The sequence below is a fragment of the Triticum urartu genome, chromosome 6A (assembly GCF_056163025.1).
Source record: "Triticum urartu cultivar PI428250 chromosome 6A, HENAU_Tu73, whole genome shotgun sequence".
Classification (NCBI taxonomy): domain Eukaryota; kingdom Viridiplantae; phylum Streptophyta; class Magnoliopsida; order Poales; family Poaceae; genus Triticum; species Triticum urartu.
Window position 1 is genome coordinate 159,018,602 of NC_141878.1, and position 20,900 is coordinate 159,039,501.

Consider the following 20,900-nt stretch of genomic DNA (forward strand, 5'->3'; position numbering starts at 1 on the left):
AAGCGGCTGATCTTTCAACAAAATCAGTCGGTTGATTTTACTCATTTCCCTAAAAAGTTATAAACCTTGTTGAAAATGGATACAATCACTAAGAGAAATAAAAATTCGGAAGAAAAAAAGTTGACCAAAGTGGGATTTGAACCATGCGTGGAAGCTCCATCGAAGCACATGTGGCGTGCTTTACAGCACCAACATGAGAGACTCACCACACACATGTGATGGGGTACGTGGCAGCCGAACGAAGCGGCTGATCTTTCAACAAAATCAGTCGGTTGATTTTACTCATTTCCCTAAAAAGTTATAAACCTTGTTGAAAATGGATACAATCACATGTTGTCGTAGCGCCGACAACCATGCGTGGAAGCTCCATCGAAGCACATGTGGCGTGCTTTACAGCACCAACATGAGAGACTCACCACACACATGTGATGGGGTACGTGGCAGCCGAACGAAGCGGCTGATCTTTCAACAAAATCAGTCGGTTGATTTTACTCATTTCCCTAAAAAGTTATAAACCTTGTTGAAAATGGATACAATCACTAAGAGAAATAAAAATTCGGAAGAAAAATAGTTGACCAAAGTGGGATTTGAACCCACGCCCTTTCGGACCAGAGCCTTAATCTGGCGCCTTAGACCAAGTCGGCCACCTGATCACAGATGCCTTATTTGCTGTTTCATTTAATGTATTCTGTGTGGGCGGTTCTCAGTTCTATCCGCATTCAGATAAACACTTGCGTTTGTCCACTGCGCCACTGCCTTCTCCAGACCTTTACAATGGAGTCTGCGCCGCACGTAAAATTCCCCAATCCATTCCCGTGCGCCTCTCCGTCTCCCAGTCCCAGGTACTGACGCATAACACGACCAAATCCTCTCTCTCTCGAAACAGATTTGATCCTCTCTCTCTCTCTCTCTGGAAATTTCATCTCAAAGACTCAAACTGACCTCGTTCTTGGGCGTTTCCAATCCAATCAGACGCCCGCATCCACCGGAACCCAAGGCGACCAGGTCGACATGCCGCGGATTCAGAGCAGTGTGCGAGGTGTCCGGGAGGAGAGCGGTCTCAGGGATGGCTCTTCTTGGCGCCGCTGCCTCTTGCGCGAATCTCCTCGCCGTACCCATGCCGGTGCAGGCAGCAATGCTGGAGCCCGATGTCATCAGGTACTGCGTGTTGCCTGGTTATGAACTACTACTGCCCCGTTACTGAATATGGATGGCTTATTACAAACAATGCAGTATAAATCTGGCTCATACTGAACAGAAGGGTATTCACATTGGTTTCTAGGAATAAATGGTTGGGTGAAAATGGTACTCCCTCCGTAATGTAAAAAACGCTCTTATATTATGGGACGGAGGGAGTACTATAATTTGCCATGATTTTTTCTCGTAATATTACTGTATTTCTACAATTCGTAAACTACTATATATTCCCTCTATAAACTAATATAAGACCTTTGAGTACACAACAGTGACTGTCAAAATTATGTTTTGGAAGTCATATTCACTGCTCAAAAACACTATCGTTTAGTATTTAGGAAGGGTTGGGGGCGGCGGCACCTAGGGTTTGAAGGGGAACCCTGAGTTGCCTGGGCAGGGACGACGCGAGGGACGAGTCGTTTCCACGTATCAGAATAGATGGACTAATTATGTTTGTGTGAGATGAACTGATTCTTGTGATCAAAAGGGACATCCCCCCCCTCCCTCGCGTCGCCCCTCTCGGGCGGCTCGAGGGCGACAACCCTAGATCTCGTCGCCTCCCCCCTTCCTCCCCTCCCTCCTCGCCGCCACCAGAGGCATCCGCCGGGCAAGCCCGGGGCGTCGCCAAGGAAGGTGGCGGCGGGGCCTCTGCTGCTTCGTTTCTCCAGCGGGGGGCGTCGGAATCCGGGGCGGTGGCCTCGTTCGGTGAGGCGCCACCGTCTCCTCGGCTGGTGGTGGCGCGGGTGTGGTCCGGTGGGCTTGGCTGCGCGGGCAGCAAGCTCCCCGGCGGACGAGATCCGCGGCGCCGGTGGTGGGGCTTCTGGCGTCTTCGGCTCCGGATCTGGCCGCCCCTTCCCCCTTCTGCTGCCCTGCGTGCTCCACGCCTTCAGATCTGGTCCGGGTCGACTTGGTTCTCCGGTGCCTGGAGCTGGATGTGGTGTTGGTGGTGTGGAGCCTTGACCGGGAGAAATCCATGGCGGCGACGTCCATGGACGCCGCTCCCCTTCTTGGAGGCGCCATTCAGGTCTTTTGCTCCACCCCCCCCCCCTTCCCCTAGCCTCCCGGGTGAAAGCTCGAACTTTGTTGGGCAGCGACGGTGCTCTTGGCTCCGTTTGCTTCTTGAAGTCGTCGCCTTGGATGCTTTTTGGATTGTGGGCACTACGGTGTGGTGGTTGTCGGGCGGCGGCGACTGTGTGCCCCAAGTGGCGGCGGCGGCAGCTTGGCAGGTCCGGCAGTGTTCGGGTTTCTTCTGGTGCTCTCTGTGCAACTGGTGACAGCTTGGTCCGGCGGCCTCTGGCCAGGAGGGGATCGAGTTCCCCTCCTCCGGCGGCTACAGTAGTGCAAGTTGTGAGTGCCGGAGCGTCATTCCTCGGCCTTGGCCCTGCCTCCTCGTTGCTCCGTCCTCCCTGGACACCCTGTTGCTGTCTGACCGGCATCTTTCTCCTCTCCAAAGGATCGTCAGTGGGCAGCGGTGATGCGGTGTTTCTGGTGAAGTTTCTTAGTCATGTAGGGTGTGCTCTGTTCCTACTCCTTCTGGTTGCATCCTTCCATCCATGTTCTAGGGTGAGCAACCCATATGTCGACGGCTCGGCGCCTTTCGAGCCAGGCGAGGAGGCAGGGGCCTCTTTCGACAGTGGGAGTGGATGGTGATGTTGTTCCAGGGCTTTGGTGTTCGGTGCCGTCATAGCCTATCCTTGACAGCGGGCGCTTCCCGGAACCCCATTTCCCCTTCCCTGGTGAGCCTTGGGTGGACGAGGGCCTCTGCGTGCTTCAGCTCATGCTTATCATGTGCTATCTCCTAGCTGTAGTGTGTGAGGTTTTGAGAGTTGCCTTCCAGCACCCTTGTATCTTGCCGTGTTTTTTTTTTGTTCGAGTTTGTAGCGCAGTGGTTGTAATCCTGGCCGGTTGATGGCTTTGTTAATTCAAAGCCGGGCTCTCCTTGAGCCTTCGTTCTAAAAAAAAAACTGATTCTTGTGAAATTCTTACATTATGTATCTTATATTTTGTAGTATGCAGCTATGCATAATGGTTGATTTATGTTTGAAGTGTTCAGGTACAGAAAGCTGGACAGTGGAGTAAAGCTTGAAGGTACTTGCCATTAGTGAGATCTTTTTACATAAATACTCCAGTTGCTGAGATGAGAGCTTATAAATGGAAGAACTCTGTTTCTTGATCTGAAGATGTAGTCGAAGGTGAAGGGCCGGAAGCTCGGGAAGGCAATCTAGTGCAGTTCAACTATGTGTGCCGCCGTGCAAATGGTTATTTCGTGCATAGGTCAAGAGAACATTGCCATTGATTGAATCCTTGATTGTGTTGTTCATTTAGTACTAGTAGTAGCTTGTAAAGTGCATATATGTGTTGCATTTTCAGTACTACCAATACTGCTCTTCTTTGACTCTCATTATGCTTTTGTCTGTCTGTTTTCTCTGATGCAGCACGGTGAATCAGTTCAGCGGCGAGAGTAAGCCGGTGACACTTCGACTCGACGTGCAAGAGGTTCCAGGACAGGATTTCTCTTGGCAATTGACCTTTCTACAGATGATTTAAAGGTTTCCCATAGCAATTTCACATCCTTATGGCTTCTCTTGACAGATGAATCATTTTTCTTGTAGATGATTCGAGGCCTCAAAGACGTCATAATCGGCATGAAAGCCGGAGGTGCTGTACAGTTTCAGGCATTTTCTGACAGTTTTCTTGTTTTAGCCACTAGAAACTTTTATTTCTCCGTGGCTTTGCAGGCAAGAGGAGGGCTCTGATACCCCCTGAAGTAGGCTATATCGACGAGAGCTTGCAGCCCGTCCCTGAGGAGGTACAGCCTAGCTAGCTTATGAGCTTATCTGAATCTTGTCATGTTTCTTTCACATCTATACTCCGGAAGCAACATATTTACCTTTCTCCTTTTGTTTCCTGATGATTTGTGATCATTCTTGTGCTTTATTTGGTTGCGACCGCAGTTTGGACCACGCCGGAGCCTGCTGTCGCATGCCAAGGAACCGCTGGTGTTTGAGGTTCAGCTGCTCAAAGTCCTGTGATCATTATCTCATGATCATCACATGCCAATGCAGATAGGAGCTCTCCTGTCCTGTTCTACAAGTGAAGAGAACCACAGTGATTCTTTTCCGAACTGTTTTCTTCAAATTTCTTTCTGGTTTTTTCTTCAAACCATGTGTTTGTTTGTTCTTCCGAAAAAGCATTCAGCAAGTTGGATGAAAGCACAACGATATTCTTTGCAACAACACTATCAACTGGAACTTCCCGTACGAGCATTTTACTGATTGATCTCTCTGTCGATCGTGCAATGGGCAGTGTAGTACAGGCAGTAGCCAGGGAACACAGACTTGCACAGCAGCACAGGCAACTCCGGGCTGCGGCTGCCGCCGTCGTCTGGACAAGGAGGAGCAGGAACAGCCAAAGAGGTTTCTTGGATTCCGACGAGCCCTCTCATCGGCGAGCCGGAGACGGTGACGCAGCGCATGGTCACATGCCGCGGGAGGAGGCTGCCGGCCGCGGCGGCGACGCAGCCTTCGCTGCCGAGGCACCACACGTCGGCGATGCTGAAGCTGCTGCTCAGGACGCTACGCCATAGCCGCGCGTCCGGACGGGACCTCAGGAGCGCGCCCACTATCTTCCCGCCGAAGAAGGAGCCGTCCAGCCTCTTGGCGATGGCCTGGCCCGCCGCCGCCAGCCGCGGGTCTGCCTCGGCGCCGCCGAACGCGTGCGCCCTGAAGAAGAACCAGTACTCCTTCGGCGGCAGGGGACGCAGAACGATCGGCTCCGCGGTGCCAAGGCCCGCAACATGCCCGGCGTCGCTGCTGGTTACGACGACCTTGCTCCCTCGCCTGCCGGCGCGCCGCAGGGTTTGCATGATCGCGTTGACCACCTGCCTTTTGCGCCGGTTGACGTTGTCGAAGACGGCCAGAAACCTCTCGCCGCGCAGCTTCCGCTCTAGGAGCCTCGTCTGCTCGCCGTCGGCGGAGAGGCTGGTGGCGTTTGGCGTGAACAGAGAGCGTGGGAAGAGCGCCGTCTCGCCGGCTGCCATGAGGCTCATGCAATGGAAGTCTAGCAGCATGACCAGCGAGAAGCGGCGGCGCACCGCGGGCTCCTCGCAGACGTGCTGCACGAGCGTGGTCTTCCCCAGGCCGGCGGAGCCGATTATAGGGAGGACACCTGGCTCTGCCAGCGTCGGCTCGCCCTCGTCATCTTGCAGCAAGAACTCGAAAACGCGGCGTCTCTCGACGTGCCGGCCAAACATCTGGCTGTCCGCGTAGATGCTCGTGGCAAGCGGCCGGTGCAGCGCCGGCGGGCACATCTGCAGCAGCATGATGAACTCTGTGAGACCGCTGGCGACGCTTTCCAGGTCCGCGAGGACACCATCCAGCTCGTCGGCTCTGCCGTCGCCGTCGCCGAGCAACAGCTTCATGGCCGCGACGCGCAGGCGCTTAGCGGAGTTGAACGAGCTAGGCATGGAGAAAGAGCGCGCCAGCGGCACCACCTTGTTGCCAGCATGGCCGTCGTCCTGATCGCCTGCTCCGCTCGGAACCGGGAACGCGTCGAGGAGGTAGCGCCCCCGGCGCGCCCCGTCGACGATCTCCGCGAGCCAGGAGAGCAGCGCGCGGCTCGTGATCCGCCTCGCCCCGGCGGCCTCCGCGGCGCTCTCGGCCCTGACGAGCAGGCGCCTCAGCCGCCGCAGCTTGGCCTCGACGCTCCGCTCCGGCTGCTGGTCCAGGAGCTGCCCGGCGAGGAGGGACATCGCCCTGCCGACCATGCCCCCCACGACGCCGGAGACGATGGACTCGCCAGCCATGGCTGCCTAGTTTTCGCGCACTTGCGCCTGCTGCCGATGCCAAACGGAAAGCTGATCCTTGAGCAGCTCAGTGCCTCAGAGCATCTCCAACAGCCGCTCAATATATGGCGTCCAAAAAATGAGTTTACTGCGTGCAAGTAGATTTTTTAGGCGCTAGAAATGTTTGCTCCAACAAGCGTTGTAAAATATGCACAGCGCGCGAGCCCAGCGATCCCAATCAAGCGGTTTCATCTGCAGCAGCCCAGAATTTGTAGCGCATGCGACCGGACGCACTAAATATACTGCGCGTGATGCCTTTCTAATGCGCGCGATGCATTAGTTATAGCGCGTGCGTTTTTTGTGCGGCTGCTGGAGACTTCAAATCAGGTCCATGTGCTAAAAACAACTTTTATACCGCGCGTCACTTATATAACGCTTGTGTTGGAGATGCTCTCAGTGATTCCTTCTCCTTGTGTGCCCGTAACATTTGAAGCGACATGGAAGAAGCCTTCTTCTCAGTATTGTGGCTCCGTTGAATTTGTACGCACGTAGCCGCCGGTAAGCATCATTAAAACTGATGATGGAGGAAGGTTTGGTTGTCGTACAACTTCGTCAATGATAAGTTATTTTAGGTGCACTTTGCCATGTTTGTCGCACCATATGAGTGCGGCCCGTGACTACGTGAGCCAGCATAAGAGAAGTTCAGAATCAGGTCCTGTTCGGTAATCGCCTGTTCCTGAAATCTGCGAAGCGGGGAAATTGCAACTCCGTTTTACATTGCAGCTTTGTCAACTCCGTTTCCGGAGTTGTGGAGTGAAGTGGTACCGAACAGGGCCTCAATCAAACCATTGGATTCCGAACGCCCCGCGCTTGCCTCTCCTCTGTCGGCGACGTCGCAACAAGGCGTGGTCTCCACTCGAATAAGGTCCTGGTTAACCTATGAACCTCCTTCCTCTCCTCCTCCGCCGCCGCCGCAATGAGTCACGTCGATCTCGCCTCTCATCCATGCGGAATCAAACAATGCAAGCAAAATTCTCAAGCAACCGAGAAGTAGCAAACGCGAAAAAGTGATGCGGATTTGGCGCCCTAAATATAAGGAGCCGCCTGAAAATTGCGCGCTTATTGTATACCCGAATGTGTGCAAAATTTAGTTGTACAAATTTGCAGTTGTGAGGTGTTAAAATTTACTATTAGAACATCCGTGCATTACTACGAGCTACAGTACATATAAATGAATCAAACAAACTATTAAGGTCATCTTCAAAGTTGAAGCTCATTTCTCCCCCATACGTCCAGACGTATTTGGGCATCAAATGGGCGCGCAGCGGGCTCCACAAAATTCAACTAGATGGACAGTCCGGGCTCCCTCAACTCTAGACCATATGTGGGCAAGAAATGTGGTTGTTCGGACTATCTGTCATGTTATATCCAACACATGAGTCCAACACAAAAGCCCCATCCCCACAACACATCCTTCCCTTTTTCTATCGGACCATTTTCTTCTCGCTTGGTTTCCGTCGTCGGGGACATTTCTCGCTGGAGCCCTCTCCCTTAAAAGCATATGACACCCACCTCACCTTCGCCATGGCGCTCTCTTCTTCATATCGTACTTCCCTATGGCCCGCAATGGAAAAATCCTCCATCAATCGCCCTAACCCCCTCCCTGCGTGTTCGTGCTAATCCGCCACCATCATAAGGGGAAGGAGGTGTGCACCACCCGTGACGCGCCTGAAGGAAATATGCCCTAGAGGCAATAATAAAGTTGTTATTTATATTTCCTTATATCATGATAAATGTTTATTATTCATGCTAGAATTGTATTAACCGGAAACTTGATACATGTGTGAATACATAGACAAACAAAGTGTCACTAGTATGCCTCTACTTGACTAGCTCATTAATCAAAGATGGTTATGTTTCCTAACCATAGACATGAGTTGTCATTTGATTAATAGGATCACATCATTAGAGAATGATATGATTGACTTGACCCATCCGTTAGCTTAGCACGATGATCGTTTAGTTTACTGCTATTGCTTTCTCCATAACTTATACATGTTCCTATGACTATGAGATTATGCAACTCCCGAATACCGGAGGAACACTTAGTGTGCTATCAAACGTCACAACGTAACTGGGTGACTATAAAGATGCTCTACAGGTGTCTTCGATGGTGTTTGTTGAGTTGGCATAGATCGGGATTAGGATTTGTCACTCCGTATATCGGAGAGGTATCTCTAGGCCCTCTCGGTAATGCACATCACTATAAGCCTTGCAAGCAATGTAACTAATGAGTTAGTTATGGGATGTAGCATTACAGAACGAGTAAAGAGACTTGCCGGTAACGAGATTGAACTAAGTATTGAGATACCGACGATCGAATCTCGGGCAAGTAACATACCGATGACAAAGGGAACAACATATGTTGTTATGCGGTTTGACCGATAAAGATCTTCGTAGAATATGTAGGAACCAATATGAGCATCCAGGTTCCGCTATTGGTTATTGACGGGAGATGAGTCTCGGTCATGTCTACATAGTTCTCGAACCCGTAGGGTCCGCACGCTTAACGTTCGGTGACGATCGGTATTATGAGTTTATGTGTTTTGATGTACCAAAGGTAGTTCGGAGTCCGGGATGTGATCACGGACATGACGAGGAGTCTCGAAATGGTCGAGACATGAAGATTGATATATTGGAAGGTTATGTTTGGACACCGGAATGGTTTCGGATGAGTTCGGACATATACCGGAGTACCGGGGGGTTACCGGAACCCCACGGAGCATATAAGATGTTCCAAGAGCTGAAATTGGTATTTCAGACTCATACCCGAGTCGAGAGGTATGAGACCTCTGACAAGTACTTTGCCTACAAGATGGAGGAGAATAGCTCAGCTAGTGAGCATGTGCTCAGAATGTCTGACTACTACAATCACTTGAATCAAGTGGGAGTTAATCTTCCAGATAAGATAGTGATTGGCAAAGTTCTCTAGTCACTATCACCAAGTTACTAGAACTTCGTGATGAACTATAATATGCAAGGGATGGATAAGACAATTCCCGAGCTCTTCGCAATGCTAAAGGCTGCGAAGCAGAAATGAAGAGGGAGCATCAAGTGTTGATGGTCAACAAGACCACCAGTTTCAAGAAAAAGGGTAAAGGGAAGAAGGGGGACTTCAAGAAGAACGACAAGCAAGTTGCTGCTCAAGTGAAGAAGCCCAAGTCTGGACCTAAGCCTGAGACTGAGTGCTTCTACTGCAAAGGGACTGGTCACTGGAAGCGGAACTACCCCAAATACTTGGCGGATAAGAAGGATGGCAAAGTGAACAAAAGTATATTGGATATACATGTTATTGATGTGTACTTTACTAGTGTTCATAGTAACCCCGGGGTATTTGATACCGGTTCAGTTGCTAAGATTAGTAACTCGAAACAGGAGTTACAAAATGAATAGAGACTAGTTGAGGGCAAAGTGACGGTGTGTGTTGGAAGAGATTCCAAGGTTGATAAGATCACCATCGCATACTCCCTCTACCTTCGGGATTAGTGTTGAACCTAAATAAATGTTCTTTGGTGTTTGCGTTGAGCATAATATGATTGGATCATGTTTATTGCAATACAATTATTCATTTAAGTCAAAGAATAATTATTGTTCTGTTTACATGAATAAAACCTTCTATGGTCATACACTTAAAATAAATGGTTTATTGAATATCGATCGTAGCGATACACATATTCATAATATTGAAGCCGAAAGATGAAAAGTTAATAATGATAAGTGCAACTTATTTGTGGCACTGCCGTTTAGGTCATATTGGTGTAAAGCGCATGAAGAAACTCCATGCTGATGGGCTTTTGGAATCACTTGATTATGAATCATTTGATACTTGTGAACCATGCCTCATGGGCAAGATGACCAAGACTCCGTTCTCCGGAACAATGGAGCGAGCAACTGACTTATTGGAAATAATACATAGTGATGTATGCGATCCGACGAGTGTTGAGGCTCACGGCGGGTATCATTATTTTCTGACCTTCAAAGATGATTTGAGCAGATATGGGTATATCTGCTTGATGAAATATAAGTCTAAAACATTTGAAAATTTCAAAGAATTTCAGAGTGAAGTGGAAAATCATCGTAACAAGAAAATAAAGTTTCTGCGATCTGAGCGTGGAGGAGAATATTTGAGTTACGAGTTTCGTCTTCATTTGAAACAATGCGGAATAGTTTCGTAACTCACGCCACCCGGAACACCACAACGTAATGGTGTGTCCGAACATCGTAACCGTACTTTATTAGATATGGTACGATCTATGATGTCTCTTACCAATTTACCACTATCATTTTGGGGTCATGCATTAGAGACAGCTGCATTCACGTTAAAAAAAGGGCATCATCTAAATCCGTTGAGACGACACCGTATGAACTATGGTTTGGCAAGAAACCCAAGTTGTTATTTCTTAAAGTTTGGGGTTGTGATGCTTATATGAAAAGGTTTCAGCCTAATAAGCTCAAACCCAAATCGGAGAAGTGTGTCTTCATAGGATACCCAAAAGAAACTGTTGGGTACACCTTCTATCATAGATCGGAAAAGGCAAGATCTTTGTTGCTAAGAGTGGGAGGAGTTTTGAGTGGGAGGAAAGTAGACTTGATGAGTTAATGGTACCTTCTCCCGAATTGAAAACACTAGTACAGCGAGCTCCTAAACAAACGGTTTAAAACCCCTTTCCTCGACGGCGTCTGGAACCGTCGCCAAGTGAGTGTGGGCGATAGGGGGTTCCTTCCCATACGACCCAGAAACCATTGGGGATATGCCCTCCTGGCACACACGTTCGGCAAAATGAGGTTGTGTGCGACCGGCGAGCGCTCAAATACTTATGTACAGTAGAGCTAAAAATTACAATTATACGGAGAAATTGTTTCCAGTCGCAAGTACGTCCCACACAGTCAGTCCTCGCTAAACGTTTCCGTTCGTATGTACATCCCACACAGTCGCTCGAAGGAAAACGTTTCCGTTCGCAGGTACATCACACACAATTTTTACCGTTAAATCGCTTGCGTTATTGAATATATCACACACAGTCCGTGGAAGAAACTGTGTGGCAAAGGCTGTCCATCACACACAGTTTTCATGTGGTAAACGTTTGCGCAAGATGGCCTAACGCAAACAGTTTTCAAGAGAAAGTCGTGTGTGATTGTTCATTGATCCAACACGGTTTATTCTTAGAAACTGTGTGTGTTGCCTAAGGTCATCACCCACGTTATTTTTTTAACAACCGTTTGCAATAGCAAAACCCAATTAGCAGGCTAATTATCCGATTATTCATAATCAATTTATTAATCTAATTGACAGTTCATATTAAGCACATAATATATTTCATTTTCATAATTGAAATACATCAGAGTACAACATCATATAGCTTCAGTACTCGGCTACCCCATTACACAACTACACCAGGACAAAGTTTCACATGCAACATCTATAGCTTTCGAAATTAGCATCATAGACGGTACATAGACAGATGTATCTCATCTGGAAAACTGCTGAAGCAGAAGGCGAATATTGAGCCTTCATTGATGTTGAAGGTCTTTGTAACTTTAGGCCAGTGCCTGTGGATGATTGACCGTCCATCCTTCGTCCTCTTCAGGAACACTTCAATATTGAACCGTGGGTGTTGTATGAATACCTTCCTCGCCTCCTGACCATACAGGTGGTTTGAGAGGTAATCATCAGTGAACTACTTTGGAAAGGACTAAAAACAAGGATGTGCATAAATATCTTCTCTATATTGGAAATGGGGCAAAGGAATAAAAAAAGGCAAGGTATAATAGTTAGTACCATCCTGTGGTGAACTGATGTCTTCTTCATTGTGTAGACAAAGATCTTGTTGTTTTTTGTCGCTAATTTCTTTATCCTAACAATCTTTGTGAGTTTCTTGAATTGACTAATATTCATGGACAACTCATTTCCCCATATGCAAAAAGGGTCGAACAGTGGGTCAAAACCTCTGACAGCAGGACCTACATGTGCAAGACCAAATTGTTAAAAACCTAAATGTTAGAATGGTTCCTGCAATTGCACAATAATGTGTTACTGGAAAACGGACCATGCACGTGATAACCTTGATTGTAAACCTCAATGCTTCCCATTGTTTCCCTACAACACATATAAGGTAGTTAGTCATCAGATTAAGTAAGGGTTCGCATGCTATCAGTAAAATATGTTGATGAAAAATAATCACATTGTAGATTCATCAGATTAATTCAAGCCACAGGGAAAACCCATTTATCCAAACCAAGCATGATTAAGAACTAGGAAATATAGCACTTGTATATGTTTCTCATGTATTAAGTGCAGCCAAATTCGATTTATTCCTCACATGCACAGTTGGACATCGCATTGCAGAATTGAACCAAGCAGTTAACTAAACACCACAACAAATGAAAACATTAACTGAGCACCACATTGCGCAATATAACATTGAACCAAGCAGTTAACTAAACACCACAACAAATGAACCAAACATTAACTGAGCACCACATTGCACAATATAACATACTCCTAATAGAAGATCAGACAGTTAACCAAACAGTTAACTATAGCCAATTGTAGCAATTGTATTTGTTTCTCATGTATTTACTACAACCAAATTCAATTTATTCCTCACATGGTATACAATAACAGAACGCACCCACAATTTTGTAAAGATAAATTCGATTTATTTCTCACATGGAAGACAATACAAAATTGCAGCCTGAAGAATTGAACATCACATTTGCAGAATTGAACCAAACAGTTAACTGAAGACGACAACTAATTAACGAAACAGTTAATAAGTGAGCACCACACTGCACGACATATAGAACATATACACTAGAGCAATAGATTGCATGGTAAAATTAGATAGCACAATTCACTAGAATTTGTGAAGGAAAGGCAGGAGCAGCACACGCAACGGGTAAACCGAGCATGCATAACCGGCGTAGCTAGCAAATGGCAAGGTGCTCCTTCAAGATTTGGGGGTCGGCACGAATGGCAGCCATCGCAACCTCATCCGCGCGTGCGGCCGCGATTTGCTTCTCTGCTGCCAAATGCTCCTTGAGGTCCTGGCTATACTGCGTGCACCATGGCTTAGGCCGACGCTTATTTGGTGGAGGGGTCAGTATTTGGGTGGAAGGTTTCGCGCTCACGCCGGCAGGGGCATGTGGGATGTGGAAGGAGGAGGAGGATGGGGGTCGGGTGTGGATTACTTGCCTGGATAGGCGAGGCCGCGGAGCGTGAAGGAGGGTTGCTGGCTAGGGGGCGGCGGTGCTACAAGCAAGGAGTGAAGGTTTAAACTTGGAAAGGAAGGCGGAAAGAGGGGAAATGTGGCTTTTGGTAAGGGGGAGGGGGCGGGGAGGTAGATATTTCCACGCAAGCCGAAAATTTGGAATCGCTTCAGCCAAAAAACTGGTGCGCAAAGTGTCATCGGACACGGTCCCTTATTCAGAACTGGCGCGCTGTGGACTATAGCCGACACACCTTCTCTCGTAAGCCATGGGTGTACTATACACCGACGGCGCTCCAAGATATTTTGTGCTGCATCTCACACGGTTGGTGATAATAAACTATGTGCGATCTACTTGATTTATTGTCTTGATCATTTGAATTACATAATGGGGTCACAACTACAAAGGATGGTCTTTGAATTGTTAGAACTTACATCTGCAGTGAACATGCAACTATAGGTGTGTCGTCAAAAAATTGGAATGATTTAGGGTTCATTTGTACATTTTTATACATTAACTAGGTTTTCTGGGCATTTTATGCGCATAATTCAAATTTGAACTACATGCACATGCTCCAGTGCATATAAACTTCTTGAAAAATCAAATATGTGTCCTTGGTTGTATGCTTAGGTCCCATGCAAGAAATGGGAATGAATTTCAAACACCCTGCCACCGTCACTCGGCCGCAAACATTGACATGTCTGGTTTTTAAATTCTAGTAAATCCAAAACTCGTCTGAAATTCATGAAACTTGGCATCCTATCATGTAGCGGCATCAACATGCCGTGGTACAAATTTTGTCCCATTTGGGGCAGGTTCGGGTATATGCTTCTCACAAACCGGAGCTTCTAACAACAAGCATGATGTTTTTCTGTAGGGAATGCCCCACCTTTGGGGACGAAACGATATCCATTGCCTCTTATTGCTTTCAAAAAAATTTCTTGTGTCAACATAGAACAACATGAGTGTTGTGTGAATTTTTGTAATTTTTCGGGGTTCGTTTGGACATTTTTATGCATTAACTGAGTTTTCAATGCATTTTATGTGCATAATTCAAATTTGAACTACACGCACATGCTCCAGTGCATATAAATTGGTTGAAAAATCGAATCTGTGTCCTTGGGTGCATGCTTAGGTCCCATGCAAGAAATGTGAATGAATTTCAAACACCGGGGCACCGTTGATTGCCGGCAAAACATTGAGATGCCTGATTTTTAAATTCTAGTAAATCCAAAACTCGTCTGAAATTCATGAAACTTGACATGCTATCATGGAGCGGCATCAACATGTCGTGGCACAAATTTTGTCCCATTTGGGGCAGGTTTGGGTATATGCTTCTCACAAACCGGAGCTTCTAACAACAAGCATGATGGTTTTTGGTAGGGAATGTCCCACCTTTGGGGACGAAACGATATCCATTGCCTCTTATTGCTTTCAATTTTTTTTTCTCGTGTCAACATAGAACAACAGGAGTGTTGTGCGATTTTTTGTGATTTTTGGGGTTCGTTTGGACATTTTTATGCATTAGCTGAGTTTTCAATGCATTTTATGTGCATAATTCAAATTTGAACTAAATGCACATGCTCCAGTGCATATAAATTGGTTGAAAAATCAAATCTGTGTCCTTGGGTTCATGCTTAGGTCCCATGCAAGAAATGGGAATGAATTTCAAACACCGGGGCACCGTTGATTGCCGGCAAAACATTGAGATGCCTGGTTTTTAAATTCTAGTAAATCCAAAACTCATCTGAAATTCATGAAACTTGGCATGCTATCATGGAGCAGCATCAACATGTCGTGTTACAAATTTTGTCCCATGTGGGGCAGGTTTGGGTATATGCTTTTCACAAACCGGAGTTTCTCACAACAAGCATGATGGTTTCGGTAGGGAACGTCCCACCTTTGGGGACGAAACGATATCCATTGCCTCTTATTGCTTTCAAAAAAATTTCTCGTGTCAACATAGAACAACATGAGTGTTGTGCGAATTTTTGTGATTTTTGGGGTTCGTTTGGACATTTTCATGCATTAACTGAGTTTTCAATGCATTTTATGTGCATAATTCAAATTTGAACTACATGCACATGCTCCAGTGCATATAAATTGGTTGAAAAAACAAATATGTGTCCTTGGGTGCATGCTTAGGTCCCATGCAAGAAATGGGAATGAATTTCAAACACCGGGCACCGTCGATTGCCGGCAAAACATTGAGATGCCTGGTTTTTAAATTCTAGTAAATCCAGAACTCATCTGAAATTCATGAAACTTGGTATGCTATCATGGAGTGGCATCAACATGCATGGTACAAATTTTGTCCCATTTGGGGCAGGTTCGGGTATATGCTTCTCACAAACCGAAGCTTCTCACAACAAGCATGATGGTTTCCGGTAGGGAACGTCCCACCTTTGGGGACGAAACGATATCCATTGCCTCTTATTGTTTTCAAATTTTCTTCTCGTGTCAACATAGAACAACAGGAGTGTTGTGTGAATTTTTGTGATTTTTCAGGGTTCATTTCGACATTTTTATGCATTAACTGAGTTTTCAATGCATTTTATGTGCATAATTCAAATTTGAACTAAATGCGCATGCTCCAGTGCATATAAATTGGTTGAAAAATCAAATCTGTGTCCTTGGGTGCATGCTTAGGTCCCATGCAAGAAATGGGCATGAATTTCAAACACTGGGGCACCGTTGATTGCCGGCAAAACATTGAGATGTCTGGTTTTTAAATTCTAGTAAATTCAAAATTATGTTAACCATTCATGTGACGCCACATGTCTTGGTTTTAATGGCTGTAGGAGGTACCGTGCGGACAGCTGCTTGACGTTGACTGAACGGGAGGTGTGTGAGTACCGTCTGGTGCGCAGGCTAACCGAGAGGCGTGCAAGCTGTCCTCGAGTGCGCAGGCTCATCAGGAATCGTGCGAGTTTACGCTGCATAGGCTCACTGGGAAGCGAGCCCTTTGATTTCCATGGCCGCCTGCCTTGCTCCCCTCCTCTCCATTAATGGCTCCCAAGCCGTAGTTTAATTCACTTTTTAAATATAAAACACTCACCGCAAACGTTTTAGTTAGTACACCCGCATACAAACCGATAGCTTCCCCAGGAAGCCAAGAGAAAATGTGCCGAGCAGGATTTATGCAGCTCTTGATCATAAACGATTTAGATAGAACACCCGTATGCAAAGTGAGAGCAACGCAGGATTTGTGCATCCCTTCAACGCAAACCGTTGTTCTGGATGACCCGTGTGCAACCACATACAAACAATTTGGTAAGATTTGCATCTGTCATATTGGGTATGTTGCCATTTGTCAAACTGGAAATATTTACATTTGTTGATCTAGTAACGTTGCCATTTGTCAATCCTTGTAACACTATGATTTGTCAAAATATGCAGCTAGAAATCATTAGCACTATGTAATTTTTGTAACTAAAATTCAGTAATTAAGCATAGTTTTCATTCATACATTAAGCATTCGTTCTTAATTTATGAAACAGTTCAACTCGATAGCTGAACCGAGCAAACTTCTCTCCAATTGTTGCCAACCACGTACTGAAATAGCTAGTTCAACTATATATACTAGCTAATTTTAAGTATGTTGTAAAGTTTGACCACACATCTATAGTCAGATGAACTGAACAAGATAGCCCCTAAATACTACTACTACCACGGAGGGGCTTTGTGCTTGTCGGTGTCAAAACCGGCGGATCTCGGGTAGGGGGTCCCGAACTGTGCGTCTAGGCCAGATGGTAACAGGAGGCAAGGGACACGAAGTTTTACCCAGGTTCGGGCCCTCTTGATGGAGGTAAAACCCTACGTCCTGCTTGATTAATATTGATGATATGGGTAGTACAAGAGTAGATCTACCACGAGATCGGAGAGGCTAAACCCTAGAAGCTAGCCTATGGTATGATTGTTATTCTGTATGTTGTCCTACGGACTAAAACCCTCTGGGTTATATAGACACCGGAGAGGGTTAGGGTTACACAAAGTCAATTACAATGGTAGGAGATCTACATATCCGTATCGCCAAGCTTGCCTTCCACGCCAAGGAAAGTCCCTTCCAGACACGGGACGAAGTCTTCAATCTTGTATCTTCATAGTCCAGGAGTCTGGCTGAAGGTATAGTCCGGCCATCCGGACACCCCCTAATCCAGGACTCTCTCAGTAGCCCCTGAACCAGGCTTCAATGACGACGAGTCCAGCGCGCAGATTGTCTTTGGCATTGCAAGGCGGGTTCCTCCTCCAAGTACTTCATAGAAGATTCTGAACACAAAGATAGTGTCCGGCTCTGCAAAATAAGTTTCCACATATGGCCATAGAGAGAATAATATTTATACAGATCTAATCCGCTGACGTATTCCGTAGTGCGACATCGCACCACGGCCAAGCCTTTATTCGAATTGTTTTATTATCCCACCTCAACGCGTCATGCGAGGCGGTTTCCTTGGCACGTCTTGTTAAAGCAGAGATCGTGTCCCCTTATTCTGAGATTCTCATCAATACGGGCGTGGGTAACCCAACCGCTTCTAGGACTCCTAGATTATAGGCAAGTCCAAACAGCCACGGAGAGGACGCTTGATATTCACCCTCTTTATAAAGGGACAAAGCTCTTACTTTTTTCCCTCCCGTTCTCAATCGAATCCTCCCCCACCTCAAGCTCAAACACCCAAGGTTTAGGTCAGGTGCTCCGAACCTTCAATCATGTTCGGATCTAGCCTTCAAGGCCGATGGGTGCCTTCCTCCATCACGGAAGAATACATCAAAAAGTTGAGGGCGGCCAGATATCTGACCGCCGAGGTTGTGCATCGGCTGCCCGCCCGAGGGCAGGCCGTCCCCTCCCCCGAACCCAACGAGAACGTCGTGTTCGTCTCCCACTTCCTCCGAGGTCTAGGCCTTGCTATGGATCCTTTCGTCAGGGGTTTGATGTTTTATTACGGGCTAGATTTCCATGATCTAGCTCCGGACTCCTTTCTTCATATCACGACATTTATTGTCGTGTGTGAGGCCTTCCTCCGGGTTACCCCTCACTTTGGCCTGTGGCTCAAGACCTTTGAAGTAAAGCCAAAGATGATCGAGGGGCGACATGCAGCGTGTGGAGGTGCCTCAATACGCAAGATGACGGGAGCTCCATGGCCCAAAGGTTCCATTACAGAGGTGTCTGAATTGTGGCAACAGGAGTGGTTCTACATCACGGCTCCTAGAAGTGCCAAGTGGGCGGCCGCCCTTGTTTTCCGCTCGGGCCCTCCACCACAACTAATGTCATGGATCAGCAGAGGTCTGAGCTGGGGTCCAGCCAAGGACGTGCCTATACTGCAAAGCCGCATTCGAGATCTCTTCAATGGAGATTTTAGTTTGGTTGCGGTAATACAAGTTATGCTGGTCCGTCAAGTCCAGCCTTGCAAACGCTGGCCCCTTCGCTTGTGGGAGTTCAATCCCGTGGGACCGCGTGTCATTCAAAATTTCCTCGGCCTGACGCACGAGGAGATGTACAAGTCATTCTTTGGACCTCAGGTAGAGTGTCTGGAAATCACCGAGGACGTGGGCCTGAGCAGTAATCGCGCCGCCGAACAGGTAAGGAATCTTCCGGCCGAACATACTATCTCTCATTTGTTATGAAGTTATTTATGAGAGTTTGCTTTTTGACCAGGACTGGATAACAAAGGCGAAGTTGATTCGGTGTTCGGCCCCCCTCCCTGAGGGTTTGGACAATCCGGTATTGGAAAAGATGCTCCAGGTCGCACCTTGCCCGGAGCCCTTGAAGGAAGATACCGGGGAGGATAATACAGGCGGACGCGGGCCCCCAACGCTGCCCACTCTAACCGAGGGAGCGAGCGTCTCCATGAAGGAAGACGACCGGAGGAGGAAAAGGACTGCGCCCGGGGATTCGGAAGCCGAAGCTTCCAAACGGTAGAAGAAGTCTCCCACAGAGGGTCCTACCTTGGGGGGTGCTTTTTCCGCACAAAGTCCGTGGGGGGATCAATTCTCCAGCGAGTCGTAAGTGACCCGAAATACTTTAATAGTACAGGTATGCCCTCTTTTTCTTTTGAGAAAAAAACCACCGCATTTATTTTTGCAGTTCGGGCCTTAGCCCCTCTCAAATGAGCTCGTCTTCGGGGGATCTTCTTCCAGAGATGATGGAGAGCGAAACGCCTCCTCCGGACTCCTCCGCTCTGGAAGCGGGTGACGCCTAAGTGTCATCGCGGAGGGCCTCTCCGAGTCCGGTGAGGCCAGAAGATAATCCCATTGACCCCCGAAGCTCCTAGTGTCTGGCTCCCGAGGAGAGCAGACAAAAGGGTCCGGCACCGTCTGGTGTGTGATCGGATGTTCTGAGGGGGTTGGTGGGGCGAGTGGCCATCTCATATGAACACCGTATGCTGATGAATACGGTGATGGAGAGAATCTCGTCCACCGAAAGCGGATTGCATGAAGCTTTTATGAGTCTACTGACAGGCTTTGAGGTACGTAAAATAATGTATGATAGTCCTGCACATGCTAGGTGTGCCCTGTGTAGATAGTAGCCCCTGAGACTCTGGTTGTCGTCGGAAACGACGACGAACAGAGGATCATATTCCCAGGTAATAGCCATACTGCCTCTATGTGCAGGTGATGGAAGCTCCGGTGGCTAGCCAGACTAGAGGGTTTGCCCATTTAAAACGGCAGTTGGATGCAGCAGACGCCGACATCAAGCTTGTTAACCAAAGGCTTGACGAGGCACAGGGTAAGTGTCATTATCTGGTAAACGCCACATAGTAAGAGCAGCATGATGCCAGTATCTTTAATATGTTGTGACTGCAGATGGAGCTGCCACTGTTGAAGCCTTGCGGGCAGAACTTGCCCGAGCCAAGGAACAAGCAAGGTTTAGTAATGCGGCTACTTTGAAGGCGGCCGAAGAGTTGAAAACCGAGAAGGCCGCGCATGGCGAGAGCCAAGATAAGATGGCCAAGATGGCCATAGAATTAAAAGTCGCCGCCGACCGTTGCCGGGTTCTTGAAAAGGAAAACCTAGCGAAGGCATCGAACCTTGAGAAGGCTGCTGCGATGAGAAAAGACATCCGCTCTGCTATGAGGGCGAAGAAGGAGGAGCTGTGGGAAGCCGGGGATATTGTAGCCGAGAAATCCTTTATGTTGCGGAGGAAGTTCGGAGATCCACGGTATGCCTCTCTGGATCGGCTGTGGAGTTCGGAGGATGTGTATATGGATTTGGCGGCAAGCGCTGCCCATGCGGCCAAGTACTTCCAGGGTCAGACGGACCATGAAGTGGACCAGCTGTTTTGGACACAATTCCATTCTCCCGAGCGTCCGCTTTCATTGACTGACCAATTAGCCAAATGGGCCGAACTGAATAGGTTGTTCGGACTCGCCATGAGGTCTGTTGTGGATCAGCTATGGCCGGAAAGGCCAAAACTGAACAACTATTTCAGCTTGGTGCAGCAGCTCCTTGACGTGGTGCCGCACATTAATGCGGTGAAGAGGTCGGCGTGCATAGAGGGCTCACGAATGGCCTTTGCCCGTGTTAAAGCATACTGGGCGGAGATGGATGCTACCACTGTTGCAGCGCGGGATTCGACCATAGGTCGAATGGCTGCTGAGCACTACTTTGAAGAAGTTCTTGAGGGTGCTCGTTTGATAGAGACCCAGTGCTCAAAAAA

The 20,900-nt window shown here is 47.6% G+C and overlaps 2 protein-coding genes and 1 non-coding gene across 3 annotated transcripts; 1 reads left to right on the top strand and 2 right to left on the bottom strand.

Annotated features, from left to right (window-relative positions):
* Nucleotides 1-572: 572 nt before the first annotated feature.
* On the bottom strand, nucleotides 573-653 carry TRNAL-AAG (transfer RNA leucine (anticodon AAG)). Its single transcript has one exon. It is a non-coding gene; the product is annotated as a tRNA-Leu (tRNA).
* Nucleotides 654-683: 30 nt separating this feature from the next.
* On the top strand, nucleotides 684-4,473 carry LOC147964582 (FKBP-like peptidyl-prolyl cis-trans isomerase family protein). The gene is made up of 8 exons (XM_087527224.1): nucleotides 684-842; nucleotides 973-1,158; nucleotides 3,248-3,282; nucleotides 3,375-3,468; nucleotides 3,630-3,690; nucleotides 3,807-3,852; nucleotides 3,933-4,003; nucleotides 4,149-4,473. Exons 1-8 carry the CDS (start codon nucleotides 775-777, stop codon nucleotides 4,224-4,226), a joined length of 639 nt encoding a protein of 212 aa, XP_087383350.1. The 5' UTR covers nucleotides 684-774; the 3' UTR covers nucleotides 4,227-4,473.
* On the bottom strand, nucleotides 4,436-6,492 carry LOC147964583 (putative disease resistance protein RGA1). The gene has a single exon (XM_087527223.1). The coding sequence runs from the start codon at nucleotides 5,996-5,998 to the stop codon at nucleotides 4,463-4,465; it is 1,536 nt and encodes a 511-aa protein (XP_087383349.1). The 5' UTR covers nucleotides 5,999-6,492; the 3' UTR covers nucleotides 4,436-4,462.
* Nucleotides 6,493-20,900: the final 14,408 nt, after the last annotated feature.